This window comes from Phocoena phocoena, chromosome 11 (genome assembly GCF_963924675.1).
Source record: "Phocoena phocoena chromosome 11, mPhoPho1.1, whole genome shotgun sequence".
NCBI lineage: Eukaryota > Metazoa > Chordata > Mammalia > Artiodactyla > Phocoenidae > Phocoena > Phocoena phocoena.
Window position 1 is genome coordinate 95,870,864 of NC_089229.1, and position 15,958 is coordinate 95,886,821.

The window sequence follows — 15,958 nt, forward strand, 5'->3', positions numbered from 1 at the left end:
TCTCCAAAGTGCAGAACTTCAATTCTGAGAGTCTCATAAGACCCCTGCTCTAGTGCTTGCGTTCCCTACGGCTAGAGGAAAAGTCCAGGCTCTCACTCTACCAACCAGATCAGTGAGTAACAGTGGGTAAACGAGACAAATGTACACATTGGTAAGCCTGTCTTCCCACCTGGCTTAGACAGGGACTCATACCTCCTCACGGCCTATCTACGTATCTCTATCTACATAGCCAGTAATTTTCATTTGCACTTGTTTGTATTTCTTGCTAAGTGTCACATCTCTCCATATTACTAACCGTAAGATCTTTTGAGAACAAAAATGATATCTTCTTACAGTTTTCTTCCTTTCCCTATTCCCCACAGATGTCATGTATATATGGATGTTCTGGTCTGTTCTTGCTACTGACCTTTAAACCCACTAACTTCAGTTAGGTCTTCTCGAATGAAGTGCTGCTGGCCTCAGTGCAAATGGAGTAGGCTTAGCCACCTATTCTGAGTCAGTTAGGAGGCCTGGCTAGGGAAATAGCCTTTCTACATTCTGTAGCACTATTTTTCCCAAGGAATACAGAGTAAATACCTCTCACTCACCTCCACTGAACCCTACTGAGGCATGCAGTGAGGGGTGGACCTAACCTTTCCAGGAAACTTAATAACAATTTACTCACTTAGAGTCCCGAAATAGCTGGGACGGAACCGCACTTTTGAGTTGTTGTGTGAATTGGTTTTCAAATACTGTCAAACCCCCCGCCCCCCCCCCCCCCCCCCCCGCAAAGAACAAAACCCAACATAACAAAAGGGGAAAACAATCCTAACAAAAGCATGAGAGATGACTGTGACTGGGGTGTCTTTGCCAGCCCCTTAAAGGAGGGTGCTCATCTCTCCTTCCTATCACAGAACCTGTTCATGGTTGGTGAGAGTCAGGGGATCCAATAGGTCAGAGAAAGGCAGGCATGTACCTGAAGAGCAGAGCGAGCCTCGCGTGGCCCTCCCCCACCTCAACTTCTTTAATCAGTTAAAATCTGATAAAATTAGCAATGAGTAGCTCTGAAGGAGAAAAGCAGTCATAAAAGGGTAGGTGACCCTGGGGAGAAGGAGTGGCAGGAGAGAGAAGGAGGTAGGGCTGGGTTATATATACATTCCTGAACCTGGACCATGTTTTAGCACCAACAAGCTAAGCTACCCTCCTTCCTGTCCTAGTAGCCGGTCACTGTAACTCCGATCTATCTACAAGCACCTACTATGTGTCTGCAAAACACTAAGCACATTCACCGTCGGCACCTTTTACCGCAAAAGCAAAAGGATAAAGGCCGGATTGCGGAGGTGAAAACATGAAAAATAGGGAAAGAGTCTCTAAGTAAGAACAAGAAAAGAAATTAAGGGAGAAATCTGAGGAGGCTGTCTGAAGGAATACACTCGAGGCACAAGGCTTTCTAGGATGGGCTTGCAGGGTGAATTCCAGGATCTTTGGCCCAGCCTCCACCATCATTCCAGACCTGCCAGACTCACAAACCAGTCCTAGATAACAGTGCAGCCCAGACCAGCAGATAACAAGGCACTGGCCTAAGCCTTAGAACCTACAGTTGTCAGAGGGGCCTCAGATATCATCTTATCTATAAGCCCTTCATCTGATAATGAAGCTGAGGCTCAAAGAAGTGACTTGACCAAGGTCACAGTTAGTTAGAGGTACAGCCAGGACTAGACCCAGGTCTCCCGACTCCTGTTCTGGAGTATTTCCACTACACCAGGCTGTTCCACAGCCCTCTCCCCCGGGCCACCCTCACCTGGGATGGGCATGGAGAGCCCAGCCATTCCTACAAGGTCAGAGAAACAGAAGGTCCAAGGTTAGCTGAGGGAAGGGGTCGCTGTGGGGATAGTCTGGGAAAGACGAAAAGGGATACTTGGGAAGGAAGACTCAAGTTTAAGAAAATGGAAGAATACCTGTGCAAAGAAGGAAAAAGACTATACAGAAAGTCCCTAATAATGAACTGCCAAAAGATGGCATAACTTGGAACAGGAGCATTTCTATCCCCCCACCATGCCTAAAGGGAGGGTCTTAGAGAAACAACTACGACCTGCAAGTAATATGTCTACCTTTCTCCCAAAGACAGCTGGATGGAAGGCGGTGGACCCCTTGGGGAACCTCCTCTCCATGAGCAGCTCCAGAAACATCCTCCAGAACCCAGCCAAGAGTTCCAAGGGCATAGCCAAAGGCCCGATCAAGATTCTGAACCCCCATCTATTAGACATCCCGCTGGGTCATTGCCATGGCAACAAAATGGCAGAACCTGCCCCTCTACAGTCCATCCCGGGGGTCCATCTGCCAGCAACTCCCCCTACAGTTGCCAAAGCAGCTCCTGTCCTCCTATAGCACCCTCAGGGAAGGGAGCTTAAGAGTACCTACCCCAGTAGAAATAAGTCCATGCACAAAGGGAAATCTCTGAGCACAAAACAGTAATGAAGATCCACCCCCTCTTAAGGAAACCACAGCTAGAGGGGCAGTGGGTGCTCTGGGGATTTGAGGATGGGGGTCACAACTTGTTTGGAGTGCCTATAAGACTGCCCAATTCTCTCCTCTGTTTCCACCCTCCCAGAAACCCTTGCTCCCTAACTCTCCCTTCAGGGTTCCAGTCTTCCTCATCAGTTGCAGGAGGACCCACACTACTGGGCCCCAGTGTGCTCCTCTCCAAGAAGTACCTGTGTCTGAGATTGGAAAAACAAGGTCAGAGGTGACCCGGGGTAGGGGAAAGAAAACTGAGTCACAAAGACATCACTTTCCCACTTCCACCCGGGAACACGCCGGGTTCTTCTTCTCAAAGGTGGCCCTCTCAGAGCCCCCGTTTCCCCAGGTTCCATCCTCCTCCCTCATCAGCTACAATCCCTCTCTTCCCACCTACCACACCCCTTCCCCATTTCCCAACTCCCTTCTACACCTAGCACCCCGAACCCCGGGCTCTGAAACCCGGGTTCTGGGCCTTTGGGGCTTTTCCTGGAGTCCTCATGCCCCACCTCGCTGCCATCTCTCCATTCCTTTTTGCCTTCGCTCCGAAGCCCCCTCACGGGCATCCCATTTTTCCTCCGCCGACCCTCCACCTCGGGGTTCCTCTTTGGGTCCCAGGGTCCTGGCTACCCTCCTGCCCCATCAGCCCTCCTCCTGAGATCCTCCCAACTCCCCCCACCTTCCCGATCCTTCGGGGGCCGGCCCCACCCCCTGAGCCCCCAGCCTCAGGCCAGGCAGTGCCCGCAGTGGGGGACCGGATCGGGAAAATAACAAATGGAGGCGGCGGCGGCGGGAGGGGGAACTACGAGGGGTGGGGGTGGGGAGCCGCGGGCCAGAACCCGGGCGGGCCCGAGGCCCGGGCCGCGGCAGATCTTACCTGGTTGTAGCTCGGGACGGCTGGCTGGCTCCGAGCGGGATTCGGGGCTCCGGCGCCTCCGGGGGGCGGCGGCGGCCGCTCCCCCGCCCCCCTCTCCTCTTCCCGGCTTCAGTCGCCGCCGCGACGGCGGCGGCGGCGGCCCCGACCCCCCCGGAGGGCGGCCCCCATCCCCCCTTCTACCCCACCTGGCCCCGATCGCCCGCCCGCCTCCGGAGCAAATCCCGATCCCCGCTCTCGCTCGGCCCCTCCCCAGGCCTGCCGCCTCCCCAGGCCACCCGGAACGCCCGGGCCGCGCAGCCCGCCCCCGCCGCGCCGCCGCCCGCCCCCGAGGCCCGGCTGGCTCTCCGCTCGGCTCCGACCCGCCGCCCGCCGCCCGCGCCCGCCCCGCGCAGCCCGCAGTCGCGCGATCCCCGGCCCCCTAGGCGGCCTCCGCCCGCGGCCCCCGCCCCTTCCCGGGCGGTCGTCTCCCTCGCCCCCTCCTGGCCCCTCCCGGAGGCCGGCGGTCCCCCCGAAACGGGTCCTGGCCCCAGGCCCCGGCCCGACGCGGGGCTGCGGGCGGGCGGGCTGGTCTGCGCGTCCGGCGACTCGCACAGGAAAGCGGACGGCGAAGGGAGGGCGCTTGGGAGAGGGGGATGGGAGAAGGGAGGAAGAGGGAGAAGGAGGGAGCGCGGAGGAACGGAGGAGAGAGGGGCCGGGAGGGAGCCGCTAGGGAGGGAGGGAGCGCGAGGCGAGCGGCGAGGCGAGGGGGGGAGGGGGATCCGGAGAAGGGGAGGCGCCGGGCGAGTTGTCAGAGACAGAGGCCGAGGGGGCCTGGGCGCGGGGAGGGGTTCGCTCAGGCGGAATGCGGGGAGCCCGCGGGCCTGGCGCGGGAGAGGGCTAGGTAGGAGGGGCCGTGGGTTGTATGGGCAGTTATGAGGGGGGCTGGAGAAGTTTGGGGGCCAAGGGGTGTGCGGTAGAGGTGAGGGGGGGGAGCCTGTGGGTTTGTGGCAGAGATGGGGTAATGGAGTTAGGTTGGAGAGATGGAGCTTCTTGGGGGCCACGGGGGCAGTGAGGTGTGTGACAAGGGGAGGGGAAAGAAGCTTGGGGTGACAGCGTCTTTGGCAAACGTAGCAGAAGAGGTTTGGGAGGGCATTTGTGAGAGAGAATGGGATGGAAGTTTGGGGCATAATGAGGGGAAGAAATTGAAAAGATGGAGACATACACAGGAGGATGGGGTTTCTGGACGAGAGTGAAGAGTTTGGGGGTGATTGGTGTTGGGGAAAGAACAGCAAATATAAGAATGTGGGGGAATGACGAGTCTAGAGATGTCATGTGGAGAGAGAAGGGAAAGCAAGAGGAACCTTAAGAAAGGACGGAGATGGTGGGACCAGATGCAGATTCTAGGGGCCTGGGTTCTGGGTGGGAGAGGAAGGTGGAAGATGGGGTGGGGGTGGGGAGGATGGCTGGATTCCAGGGGGGTCGAGGGGGTGGTGGTTTCCAAAAGAGCTGAGGAGGGTTTCGTTTGGCAAGACAAGGTAGATAGAATGGGGTGCGGGTGGAAGGGAGTGGTAATGAAGATGAGAAAGAAATGTAAGATCGACAAAACCTTTGGTGGCCATGCAGAGGAGGAGGGAAATTCAGTGATAGGGAGGACAAGCCAGGGGAGATGGAAAGGGAAAGCAGTAGAAGGAAATGGTAGGAATGGGGGCGCATGAGCGTTCATTTAGGGGAGTGGGACACCATCCTCAGGCCCTCTGGCTGGTAGCAGCTCCATTTTCCTTCTCAAATCTGTACGAAGTCATCACTCACAGTACTTTGGGCTACAGGGAAGGGGTCGGTGGGGATCAGGCTCCACGTGGAGACAACCCCTGGTGCCCAGGTTCCCCCATCGCGACCATTCTAATGTGGAGACAGTTCCACCGCAGACCCCTCTCCAGGCAGCCTCTGCCCCTGACAGTCCCCAGCCACTCCCAGTCTCCACCCCCCAGAGTCTCCTGGGCTCTCTCCCTGCCCCACACCAAGCAGCAACATCTCTCAGGACAAAGGACACCAAGACGCTGGGTGATTTTTGGCAGCTGAGATTGGGAAGGCCGGAGAATGGGGGGGAGGCAGGCTGGGAAACAGGAAGAGCTGGAGCCGGAGTCTGGATTGAGAGCCCTCAGTAGCGCTCCAGATTGGGGCTGGGGCTGGTGTTTGTGTGTGAGCCCGCCAGCTAGAGGCCGAGGGTGGGCCCTGAGGGTAGGATCCCACCAGCCTGCTGAGAGGGAAGGAGCTTAGCTCTGTAGCAACTAGTAGATTTTGCCTCGTATTTCCCTGGGCCAGGCTCAGCCAAGTTCTAGGAGGACCCAGACGCTCTAAATGGATTCTATGGCACCGGGGAACCTGAGCAGGAAGGCTTCCCTGGCCTAGGAATGAATCACCACTCTTCAGACTCTTGAACTGGTTGGCACTCACTTTATTACCCCAGTCCCACCTTCCTTATCCCTCAGGGCCTTCCAGACAGCTCCACCCCCCCACCCACCCCTGCTGCCCACTCCCTTCATCTGTGTCCTAGGAGAACCCCAGCTCCTTCTCCCCACCCCCCAACTTTGTTCCAAGACTCCTCCTCTCCCCATGGTTCCCCCTCCACTGCATTTCCTCCCGGTCTGCACTGTTCAGTTCAGTCCCCCACTGGGCCCTGGCCCAGGCTCTTCCCAGCTCCTTTCCAGGCCCAGCTCTTCTCCCTCCTTTTTTAACCACTAAGGGATGGGCTAGGATGGTGACATAGCGGAGCCTAAAAGAAAAACGTAGGCAGTGGTAGAAACGGGATAAGGAGAGTGAGAAGAGAAGCCAGGGCCTATCCCCTCCAACTCCTCCCCTACCTGCGGGCCGGGCTCACAACTCAGCTTCAGGGAGCGTCACACACACCCCACCACCATCCCTCACCCCAGCTCCCTCTCTGGCCCCAGTCCCCCACGACCCACCCGTCTCCAGGCAACGGCACAAAAGGAAAGTGGAGAGAGGGGCCTGGGAGGCCCAGGCAGAGCTAGCTGTAACCCAATCCAAGCCAGTACCTGAGGGGTTGGGGTGTGGGGGGCATGAGGAGGCGACCTAGCAAGGAGGAAAGGGCAGAGGTTAGGAAATGTGGCTCCGACCGGGAGTTACTGAAGAAAGATGGATATAATGGACCCTAGAGAAAAGTACGGTGTGCCCCCAAGGGAAACAGAAAAGGACACCAGGAGACAGCAGAGAAGGGAAAGCTGAGATGCCCGCGCGGTAATGAAGAGGCACAGAGGATGGGGCGAGAAACTCTTCGACTGAAAAGGGCTGAGTTGTCAGCCACACAGGAGGAGAAAAGCAGAGAAACGGGTCCTGCCCATACAGAACGGGAATCCTCTTCCAGTCCTGGAGCTGGGCAGGATGGCAGAGGGGGCCCAGGACCAGGACTCAGAGAACAAACAGGGTGGGAGGCCCACAGAGGGAGCAGCCTTGCGATTCCTCCCACCCTCGCCCTGGAGCCAGTGCAGTCAACAGCCTACAGAAGCTTGACTCGCTCTAGTGGCCACAGCTCCACGTGGGTATCCGAGCCCTGGAGGGGGCTCCCCCGCCCCCCTCCTCCGGCCCCTCCCCCCCGCCCCCGCCCCCCTCCTCCCCTGTGGTTCCTGGGTTCCCATCTCAATGCTGGGGCTCCGCTGGAGCTGAAGGGTGATAGTGCGTCTCCCCGGCCACACACTGGCACCCTTCTCGCAGGCTGACCCTGGGAGGTGCCCGTTGAGCACCCCAGGTCCTGAATCTCCAGTTTACTGGAAGGCTGTTTCCTCCGGCTTCTGCACCCCCAGTACCATTCTTCCCTCGCTCCATGGTACCATTCTTCCCAAGCACCATCCTTTCCTCCCCGGGTCCCCACCTTGCAGGGGGTGCTGCCCAGGCAGTGCTGGTCGATCCCAGAAGCAGCCAGGACTTGGTCTGGGAGAGGCCCAGTACCGGAGCTGCTCCAGCCCACAGGCTTTATCCCTCCTCTGGTCAAGGCCCTTGGTGAATCTGCAAACCCTTTGGATCCCTTTCTCCAAAAATGCGTATACACACACAATTTTTGATACTTTTAGGAATTCTGGGGCCCCCAATTCCCCTGGGTCCTGGGGCCAGGCTCGCTGCTGACACGGCAAGGCAATGTGCTCCCTGCCTGGCCAGGGTGAGGTGGGCAATGCCATCCTCCTGGCCTATTTGTTGGGCTTCTTCCTCTTTCTGTGCCCTCCCCAGCTCTGCTATCCAGTTTCACCGACTTCCAGGAGCTCCATCTTCTGTCCCCTCGTGTGGACGAGAGTAAGACTCCTCAGACACAGTAATGCACGGTGACTCACACTTTAATGGTGGTGCTCATTTCGACGCCACAGAGGTGCTGGCAGCTGTGGAACACGGCACGGGGGAGTGAGATGGTGCTCAGGTGCAGCGGCAGGAAGAACGAACGAGGAGGGGGAGACGGGCTGGGGAGAGAGGGACAGGGGAGGAGCCCCGGGCACACAGCCCCACCTCTGGACCGAGCCAGGCTGAGGCTAAGGCTTGGCACGCACACAGGAACCCTCATCGACGCCCCTTTCTGTGACCCTTCCCGTTCCAGCAAGACCCCCACCCCAGGCCATCTCAGAATCTACAGTCACATGAAATACAGACACATGGTCCCGTCCAGTCAGGCCAGTTTCTGGCCCTGGAGTTATGAGGAAGTGAATCATTAACAGGATGAATGAAAAATAAATAAATGAATAAATAATACATCAGTGCCTTAGGCCAGGCCTGAGCACGCAGCCAGCACTCCCCTCCACTCAGCACTGCGCAGTTCCTGTCTCATATGCAACCTGGAAACGAACAGACCCAGCGCAAAGCACACATGACACACGGCCCCTCTACACACCGCAACAACCAGCCCTGACGCTCCAGCACAGACCCTGATTGGTCTTCCATGGATGCCCTTACATCCTCAGTCCATGGCCAGTTTTTGAGGAGGGAGAAGAGAAAGGAAGGAGTGGAGAGTGTGGAACCCAGAGTGGGCGAGAGCGGAGACAGCAGGGGCTGGACCAGTCAAGGAGCAGCGCAGCAGGTCAGCCGGGGTGTTGTCTGGGGTGAAATTTCGAGCAGGACTGGAAAGAAGAGGTTCCAGGAGGACGGGCGAGGGGTTCCATGTCTCCAGGCAGGTAGAGGGATCACAGCACGCTGGGATTGCGGAAATTATGTCCGGCGAAGCGAGCTTCGTCCCCCAGCTCTTCTTCGATTCTGAGAGAGGTGAGTCAGAAAGGAAAGAGTCAGGGAAGCAGTAGGACCGCCCCCGCTTCCCATGGGGCCACCATCCTCCAAGCCCCTCGCACCACCTGCTCCCGGGTCCTGGCCTGAGCGAGGGCATTCCCTGGCTTTCGTGCGCTGTCAATCAGGCCATCTGTAAACCCATCGATCAAAAACAAGTATTCTCTGGATGCCTACCGTTTGTTCTCCAGGCCCCAGGCACTGGAGAGGAAATGGTGGAGAAACACAGCTTATAACCCCCTGGGCCCTGGGCTTCCATTCCCCGGGTCCCCTCACCTCATGAGTTGGTTGTACTTAGCCAGACGCTCGGAACGGCATGGGGCACCAGTCTTGATCTGAAACACCACAAAAGATAAGCAGCTCCGTGGCCGCCGTCTGCCCCATGAAAGGAAACTTATACTCCCTTGAGATTCCCCCAACACCCGCAAACACCTGGAAGGAGAGAGCCACCTGAGCCTAGAACCCACCAATTGCACAAAGGGCTCCCTGGCGCTCACCTGGCCTGTGCACAGCCCTACCACCAGGTCCGCAATGAACGTGTCCTCAGTCTCTCCCGAGCGGTGACTCACCATGACCCCCCAGCCATTCTCCTGGGCCAGCTTGCACCTGCATCCGTACAGCAGCACTGAGCCCCAGCCCCTCATGCCCGCACCCTCTTCTCATCCCCTATGTTGGTCAAGAAACGTCTGGGCGGAGGGAGCAGAACCAGGAGAGCCGTGAAAGTGACTCCAGGTTCCCTGCCCCCTTCAGCACTTGTGGGCAAGACTGGGCTGGGAGCACTGGTGAGAGGCACCTGCAGAAACGGGCTGAGTCAGGGACGGCAGGCACTCACGCTTGGATGGCTTCGGTGACCGAACCGATCTGGTTGACCTTCAGCAGCAGACAGTTGCAGGCCTTCTCCTCCACGGCCCGCTCGATTCGCTTTGGGTTGGTCACTGTCAGGTCATCACCCACAATCTGGATCCCCACGTTGGCTGTGAACTTGGACCAGGCAGCCCAGTCGTCCTGGTCAAAGGGGTCCTCAATAGAGACCACTGATGGGAGAGCGGTGCGGAGGCTCTGAGTCAGGCAGGAACACCCCGCTGAGATTCCCTGAATGGACAGGTCAGACCCCCCTGGCCAATTCAGCTTCCTCACCCCTGCTTCCCCCGAAACGAGCCTGCCCTAACTGCTTCTTGATTCTTTCATAAAACCTTTCAAAAAACAAGAGTTTAGAAGCTGTCTCACAACCTGTCTTGGTATTTTCCCACCTTCTCCCAGGAAGCCCTTCCTCGTCGCTATTCTAGAAACTTCATTCCGCAATCCAAGTCTGTTTTCTCTCGCTCTGTCTCAGGAGCTGGAAACCAAGTGCCTCCATCCAGCGGTAAAAACCACTGGGGGACCTAGAGAGGGTGATTCAGCACCTCCTCATCCCCATGACGTCCAGCTCCATTCAGCATCCAGCATCCAGCCACCACACTGGTGGCTTATGGGATCTTAGTTCCCTGACCAGGAATTGAACCCATGCCCTCGGCACTGAAAGTGCAGAGTCCTAACCACTGGACCGCCAGGGAATTCCCCAGCATCCAGTTTTCTCAACCAAAGATCCTGAACTGTGCTAGTTCCAGTCACCCTCTCACCATGCCTGGTTCCTCCCAAACCCGCCCCCTTATCCCAGCAGCTTCAGAGATCATGACTTTACTCAGGATCCAAAGCAGATGGAACAGATTCACCGCAGGTACCTGCACAATTACACGGCGTCCAAAGCCCAACCTCTGCAGGAGGCTCCTTCACCCCATCCCTGGTTCTCAGGTTCTTCTCAGGACATCTCTCCCTGACACCCGGGTCAGCACCCCCGTAAGGTCCAGAGCTGTCCCCAACACATCCCTGCCTGCCCCCCGCCCTCCCCCTGCCACAGCCCTTGCTCTCACCTGGATAGTTCCTGACAAAGTCCTGGTAGAGGGCCCCCAGCTGGTCCCCAGTGATGTATCGGGAAGGATTAGCGGGAGACTTGAAGTCCAAGTCGTATTTGCCATCACGGTAAAACTCCGAGGCGGCGACATCCATGCCAATGACGATCTTTTCTGTGTAGCCAGCCTTGTCAATGGCTTCCTTCACCAGCTCCAAGGCTGGGGATGGAATACAATGGACGAGGAGGAATGAGGGAAAGAAAGAAATTCAGAACAGAAGTGGAGGGCTGTTGCTAGGGAGAGGTCTGGTTAAGGTTGTTTTGGGGTTATTCCCAGGTCTGCGACGAGCAGGCCACCTTTTAGGAAGGCAGAGGAATGGAATTGTGTTAATAATAGTCTTTTTGTTTTTGTTTTTGTTTTGGCCGCGCCGCACGGTGTGTGGGATCTTGGTTCCCTGACCAGGGATCGAACCGCAGCCCCTGCATTGGAAGCACGGACTCTTAACCACTGGACAACCAGGGAAGTTCCATAGTTTTGTCTTGTTTTGTTTTGTTGCGGTACGCGGGCCTCTCACTGTCGTGACCTCTCCCGTTGCGGAGCACAGGCTCCGGACGCGCAGGCTCAGCGGCCATGGCTCACGGGCCCAGCCGCTCCGCGGCACGTGGGATCTTCCCGGACCGGGACACGAACCCGTGTCCCCTGCATCGGCAGGCGGACTCTCAACCGCTGCGCCACCAGGGAAGCCCAGTTTTGTTTTTTTTGTTTGTTTGTTTTGTTTTAAATAGCTATAATTTATTGAGGGCTTAACTATGTCACCTAAGCACTTACACATATGATCTCATTTAATCCTCACACTTATGCTAAGAGGTAGAGACTGTTGTTCCCATTTTACAGATGAGAAAGACAAGCACAGAGAAGTTAAGTGAGCAAGATCCCCAGCCAGTAACTCTTCAAGTCAAGGTTCAAATCCAGGCAATTTGGCCCCAGAAAGTTAACTCTTAGCCACTACCTGCCTGTATAGTTTCTCTTCACTATAAGGTTTCTCCCAGGGCAGAGAAAGGCTAGAAATCCTAGAAGTCTAAGAGGTTGGGGTGGGAATGGGATAGATTTGGAGTGGATTCCCTGGAGTATGGTGTATCTCATCAAACTGAGAATCCATCGGAGTTAAAGGGGGGGATGGATCCCACAGGTCACCTAGACCATCTCCCAGCATCCCCAGGGGCTCCGGTGGGAACTTGCAGATGCTTACAGATCTGGCTGGGTGGATAAAGAATGTCCTCTTAGGCCTGCATGTGAATTTGTTAGGCCCTCTGGTACCCACTCCGAGGAATGGAACCTCTTGGAATTAGCTCAGGGACCCTCCCGCAGCCTCCTCGGGACTTGGGGAAATGTGTGGCCCTTCCTGATGTCCCGGGATGGAGTGAGACTTAGAGCTAGGAGTGGGGCTCCTGGCCTCACCTTCACTGTTCTCCAGGATATTGGGGGCAAAGCCACCTTCGTCTCCCACGTTGGTGGCATCCTTGCCATACTTGTCCTTGATGACGCCCTTGAGTGTGTGATAGACCTCCGCCCCGAGTCGCATGGCATCCCGAAAGCTCTCAGCGCCCACTGGGAGGATCATAAACTCCTGCATGGCCAGCTTGTTCCCAGCATGGGAGCCCCCATTGATCACGTTGAAGGCCTGGGAGCCACAGGAGGACAGAAAAGTCACAGAGCACTTCCCTCTCCGCCCCTGGGAGTGTCAACCCCACATCCCAAACTTCCTCCAGCTTCCTGGACTCAGAGTCCCCCGTCCCCATCCTTTCTCTTTAGCTGTGCCCCATCAGTCCTCACAAGGCTTCATACTCCCTCCCCACCCACCCCTGGGAGGGGCAGGTCATAGTCTCACCGGCACAGGCAGGATGAGGTCTGAGTTCCCGGCCAGCTGAGCAATGTGGCGGTAGAGGGGCAATTCCTGCTCGGCCGCCCCTGCCTTACACACGGCCAGGGACACACCCAGGATGGCATTGGCCCCAAACTTGGCTGGGAGATTACAGAGGAAGGCACTGAGCAAACACGTCCCCTTCCCCTTCCAGGCCTCGCCTCCACCTACACTCCCCAAAAGGAGCCAGTAAAGGAGACCCCCCTCCTCCCTCTCCACTCCTGCAACACCTCATCCATCCTCTCCTGAAAATAGTGGGGGGCGGCGAGGGGAGGTGAGTGGAAAGGGCAGAGAGCGGCACTATTGCTAAACATCCCTGAGACCACAGACTATCTGCCACCAACTCCCCCCTCCTTATGCTGCAAAGTTCTCCCTTCTGTCTAATGTCATTCCCCTCCCACTGGCGTAAAACTCATGGTTTCTTGAAGGGCTAGTCCTCCTCGGGTCATCCTTCTCTCTCTTTTTTTTTTTTGGCCACACCTCACGGCCTGCAGGATCCGACCACGGATCGTACCCGTGCCCCCTGCAGTGGAAGCTCATGCGTGGAGTCCTAACCACTGGACCTCCAGGGAAGTCCCAGGTCATCCTTCCTAAGAAGCCCCCCACAGTGCTGGCCCCTCAGTTCTCCATCTGCTCCGTGAGTTCCCTCCCCACCCCGACTCTCTCCCAGCCCCTGCTTACACTTGTTCTCAGTCCCATCCAAGTCCAACATGAGGTTGTCCAGCTTCTCTTGTTCCACCACAGAGAGACCCTGTGAGCAGAGCCTCCATCACCCAAAGCCAGGATGAAGGCTGGACCCTAAGCCAGAGGGCCCCCTACATCCACACACAGGCTCACATCTAGCCAGGGTCCAACCAGCTTCCCGCAACAGCGGCCTGTCTGGATTAGAGGACCTGAAGCTCCATGGGAGCAGGGGGCATCCTTCCCCGGTAACCATGATTCCCAAGAGGTGGGCCTTTCTCCCTCTCCTTCATCGTCCCCTAATCCAGGGTTCCTTCCAGGACCCTGGTCCCCACCCCCAGCAAAGAGCGGGCCTCACTGAGCTGATGAGGGCCGGGGCGATGGCGGTGTTGATGTGGTCCACTGCCTTCAAGACACCTAGGGAGAGGTGGAGAGGTCAGGCCGGCTCAGGCCAGGCGGGGCCCGAAGAGGAAAGGTGGGGGGAAGGCATGCAGGAAGAGGGCTGGGGACTGGTGTGAGGTCCCCAGCAGAGGGACGGGAGAGCCGGGAAAAGACAAAGGGCCTCACCTTTGCCTAAGTAACGCTGTTTGTCCCCATCCCTTAGCTCCAGGGCCTCATAGATACCAGTGGAGGCTCCACTGGGCACCGCAGCCCGGAAAAGCCCTGGGAGGGGAACGTGGAATGAGGATGGAGAGAGAGGACACCACAGGGACCAGAGATTCTTCAGCCTTCCAGCTCTACGCCCCTGCAGCCGCATCCAGCCTTCTTCCACCAGTGCTCCTTAACGACCCCCCCGCCCCGCCCCGACCCGGACACACGCACGGAGGCGGATGCACAAGCAGTGGCCTCATCCGCCCGACTGAGGTCCCACGTGCAGGTGGAACCACAGAAATGAAGCTGCGCAGGCAGCACACATGGTGCACGCACACGCGGTGCACACACGCACACACGGTGAACACAGAGGGCAGAGCCAGGCTGTGCATCACACACTAAGCTAGCACACAGAGACCGGCCTATCCTGGCTCCCCTGGAAAAGGAGGATCCACCCCGCCCCGCTCCAGGCTCGTGAGCCTGGCCCAGCACCCCATCCCCACTGGGAATTCCCGGGGAGCCTCCCATGCCAGGCGAGGGCAAAGCCAGCATGGCGGCTGTGGGAAGGCCCTGCCCATTACCTTTGGCAGTGTAGAGATCCACCTCCACCGTGGGATTCCCACGGGAGTCCAGGATCTCCCGGGCCCAGATCTTCTCAATGGACATGATGGCTGGGATCTCCTTGGGTGGAAGGGAAGGAAGGAGAAAGGTAAGAGGCTTAGAGGGGTGGAGCCTGAGACCAGTGGGAGGGGCCAAAGGCTGGGAGGCTGGGAGGGATGGGAAAGAGGTTACTGCACTGGGCGGGGTGGGGGTGGGGGTGGTGACGAGGAGCTGGCTGCAGTCGTCGGCTGTAGAAGGGATCCCCCCGCCCGTGGGGAGAGGAGAAGGTCAATGCAGTGAGGAAGGGGAGGTCACTGCAGTGGGGGGCGGGGTAGGATCAAAAACGAGATGGGAGGACTCCGCAGTGAGGAGGGGAGGGGAGGGGCACGGCAGTGGTTCCCTCGCCCCCTCAGCGGCCGGCTGGTGGGGTTCCCCCAGATCTCCTCAGGGCGGTCCGGCTGCTAGGTTTGCATTTCTCCTTGGAGCCCAGAAGAGCATGGGTCGTATGGGCAGCGGGAGGCCTCTCCTCCTGAGCCCCCATCCCCCACAGTCTAACGCTCTAACCCCCACTCCAAGGTCCCAATCTCCCTCCAAATGTATGTCCCTCCTCTTCCCGAGAGATGTACAGTAGAGAAGTCTGCGAGAGGGTCCTCAGTCTCTGAAGGTTGCCATGGGGAGGGAGGAGGACGAAGCGAGACCCGTGGGGAGAGGCACGGCTGGGCCGGTCCTCCCCCGGCCCCTAGACAAATTCTCCCTTCTTCCCATCCCTCCCCGGTGCAGTGGAAATACTGTAACCGGAGTGGGCGATGCGGGCGAGGAGTGGGAGAGGGGCGTCTAGAGGGAGTCTGCGGACGCCGAGGAAGCGTGAGAAAGACATTTCCCCGATGCAAAGCCAAAGGACGTGCCAGGGTCAAAATGCACAGCCCGGGGAGACCGCGAAACCTTACCATCGACAGAACCGGAGGCGAAAAGGGGCATGGGGAGGGGGTAGACAAGGGTGGAGAAAGGCGCAGTTAGACACAGGTGCGCAGAGGCCTGGCGCGCGAATGAGGAGGGGGCGACAGCCTGAAACCGAGACGAGCGGTCCGGGAAGGCTGGGGAAGGAGGTGCCTGCGGGGCGCGGGTGGCGAAGCAGGTGCGCAGCGCCGCGGGGCGAGGGATGCGCGAGGCCCGGGGAGAGTGGCGGGGGCGCGGCGGCGAGGGGAGGGGGCCGGAGGGGCGCGGGGCTCGGCTGGGGCTTCACCTCGGGGCTGCAGACCCAGCCTGTGGCGGTGGCGCTGTCGGTGGCGCTGGCAGTGGTGGTGGTGGCGGCGCAGAGAGAGCGGGAGTGGCGGTGGCGGCGGCTGCGGCGCCCGGGCGGCGGGCGGGGGAGGCGCGGATAGGGCCGGGCGGGCGCATGTGACCCGGAGCCCCCGATGATTCAGGAGCCGCCAGCGGAGGCGCACGTAGGAGCGCGGGGGAGTAGGGGGTACCGATGGGATGGGGCGGGGAGGGCAGGAGGAGAGCGATGTGGGAGGGGCCGGGGGCCACCCACGACCTATACCCCCGCCGCCCACGCGCGCTCATACCCACGCCCCGACCCCGTGGAAAGTAACAATCTCAGCCTCACGCCAGTGAAGCCCGTGACAGCCTCAGTGTCTCACAAACCCG

At 58.5% G+C, this 15,958-nt stretch overlaps 1 protein-coding gene across 2 annotated transcripts; it reads right to left on the minus strand.

Moving 5' to 3' along the window:
• Positions 1-7,679: 7,679 nt before the first annotated feature.
• ENO2 (enolase 2) lies at positions 7,680-15,678 on the minus strand. Of its 2 annotated transcripts, XM_065887905.1 has the most exons (12): positions 15,552-15,678; positions 14,290-14,389; positions 13,685-13,780; positions 13,476-13,534; positions 13,118-13,187; positions 12,404-12,537; positions 11,974-12,196; positions 10,537-10,734; positions 9,459-9,660; positions 9,124-9,232; positions 8,903-8,961; positions 7,680-8,599 (listed from the first exon to the last, which is right to left on the minus strand). In XM_065887905.1, the coding sequence occupies exons 2-12, from the start codon at positions 14,372-14,374 to the stop codon at positions 8,530-8,532; spliced, it is 1,305 nt and encodes a 434-aa protein (XP_065743977.1). In that variant the 5' UTR covers positions 14,375-14,389; positions 15,552-15,678; the 3' UTR covers positions 7,680-8,529. The 2 variants fall into 2 exon arrangements, with proteins under 2 accessions (XP_065743977.1, XP_065743978.1); XM_065887906.1 differs by lacking the exons at positions 13,118-13,187; positions 13,476-13,534; positions 15,552-15,678 and having other exon boundaries at positions 8,530-8,599; positions 14,290-14,374.
• Between the last annotated feature and the right edge of the window lie 280 nt (positions 15,679-15,958).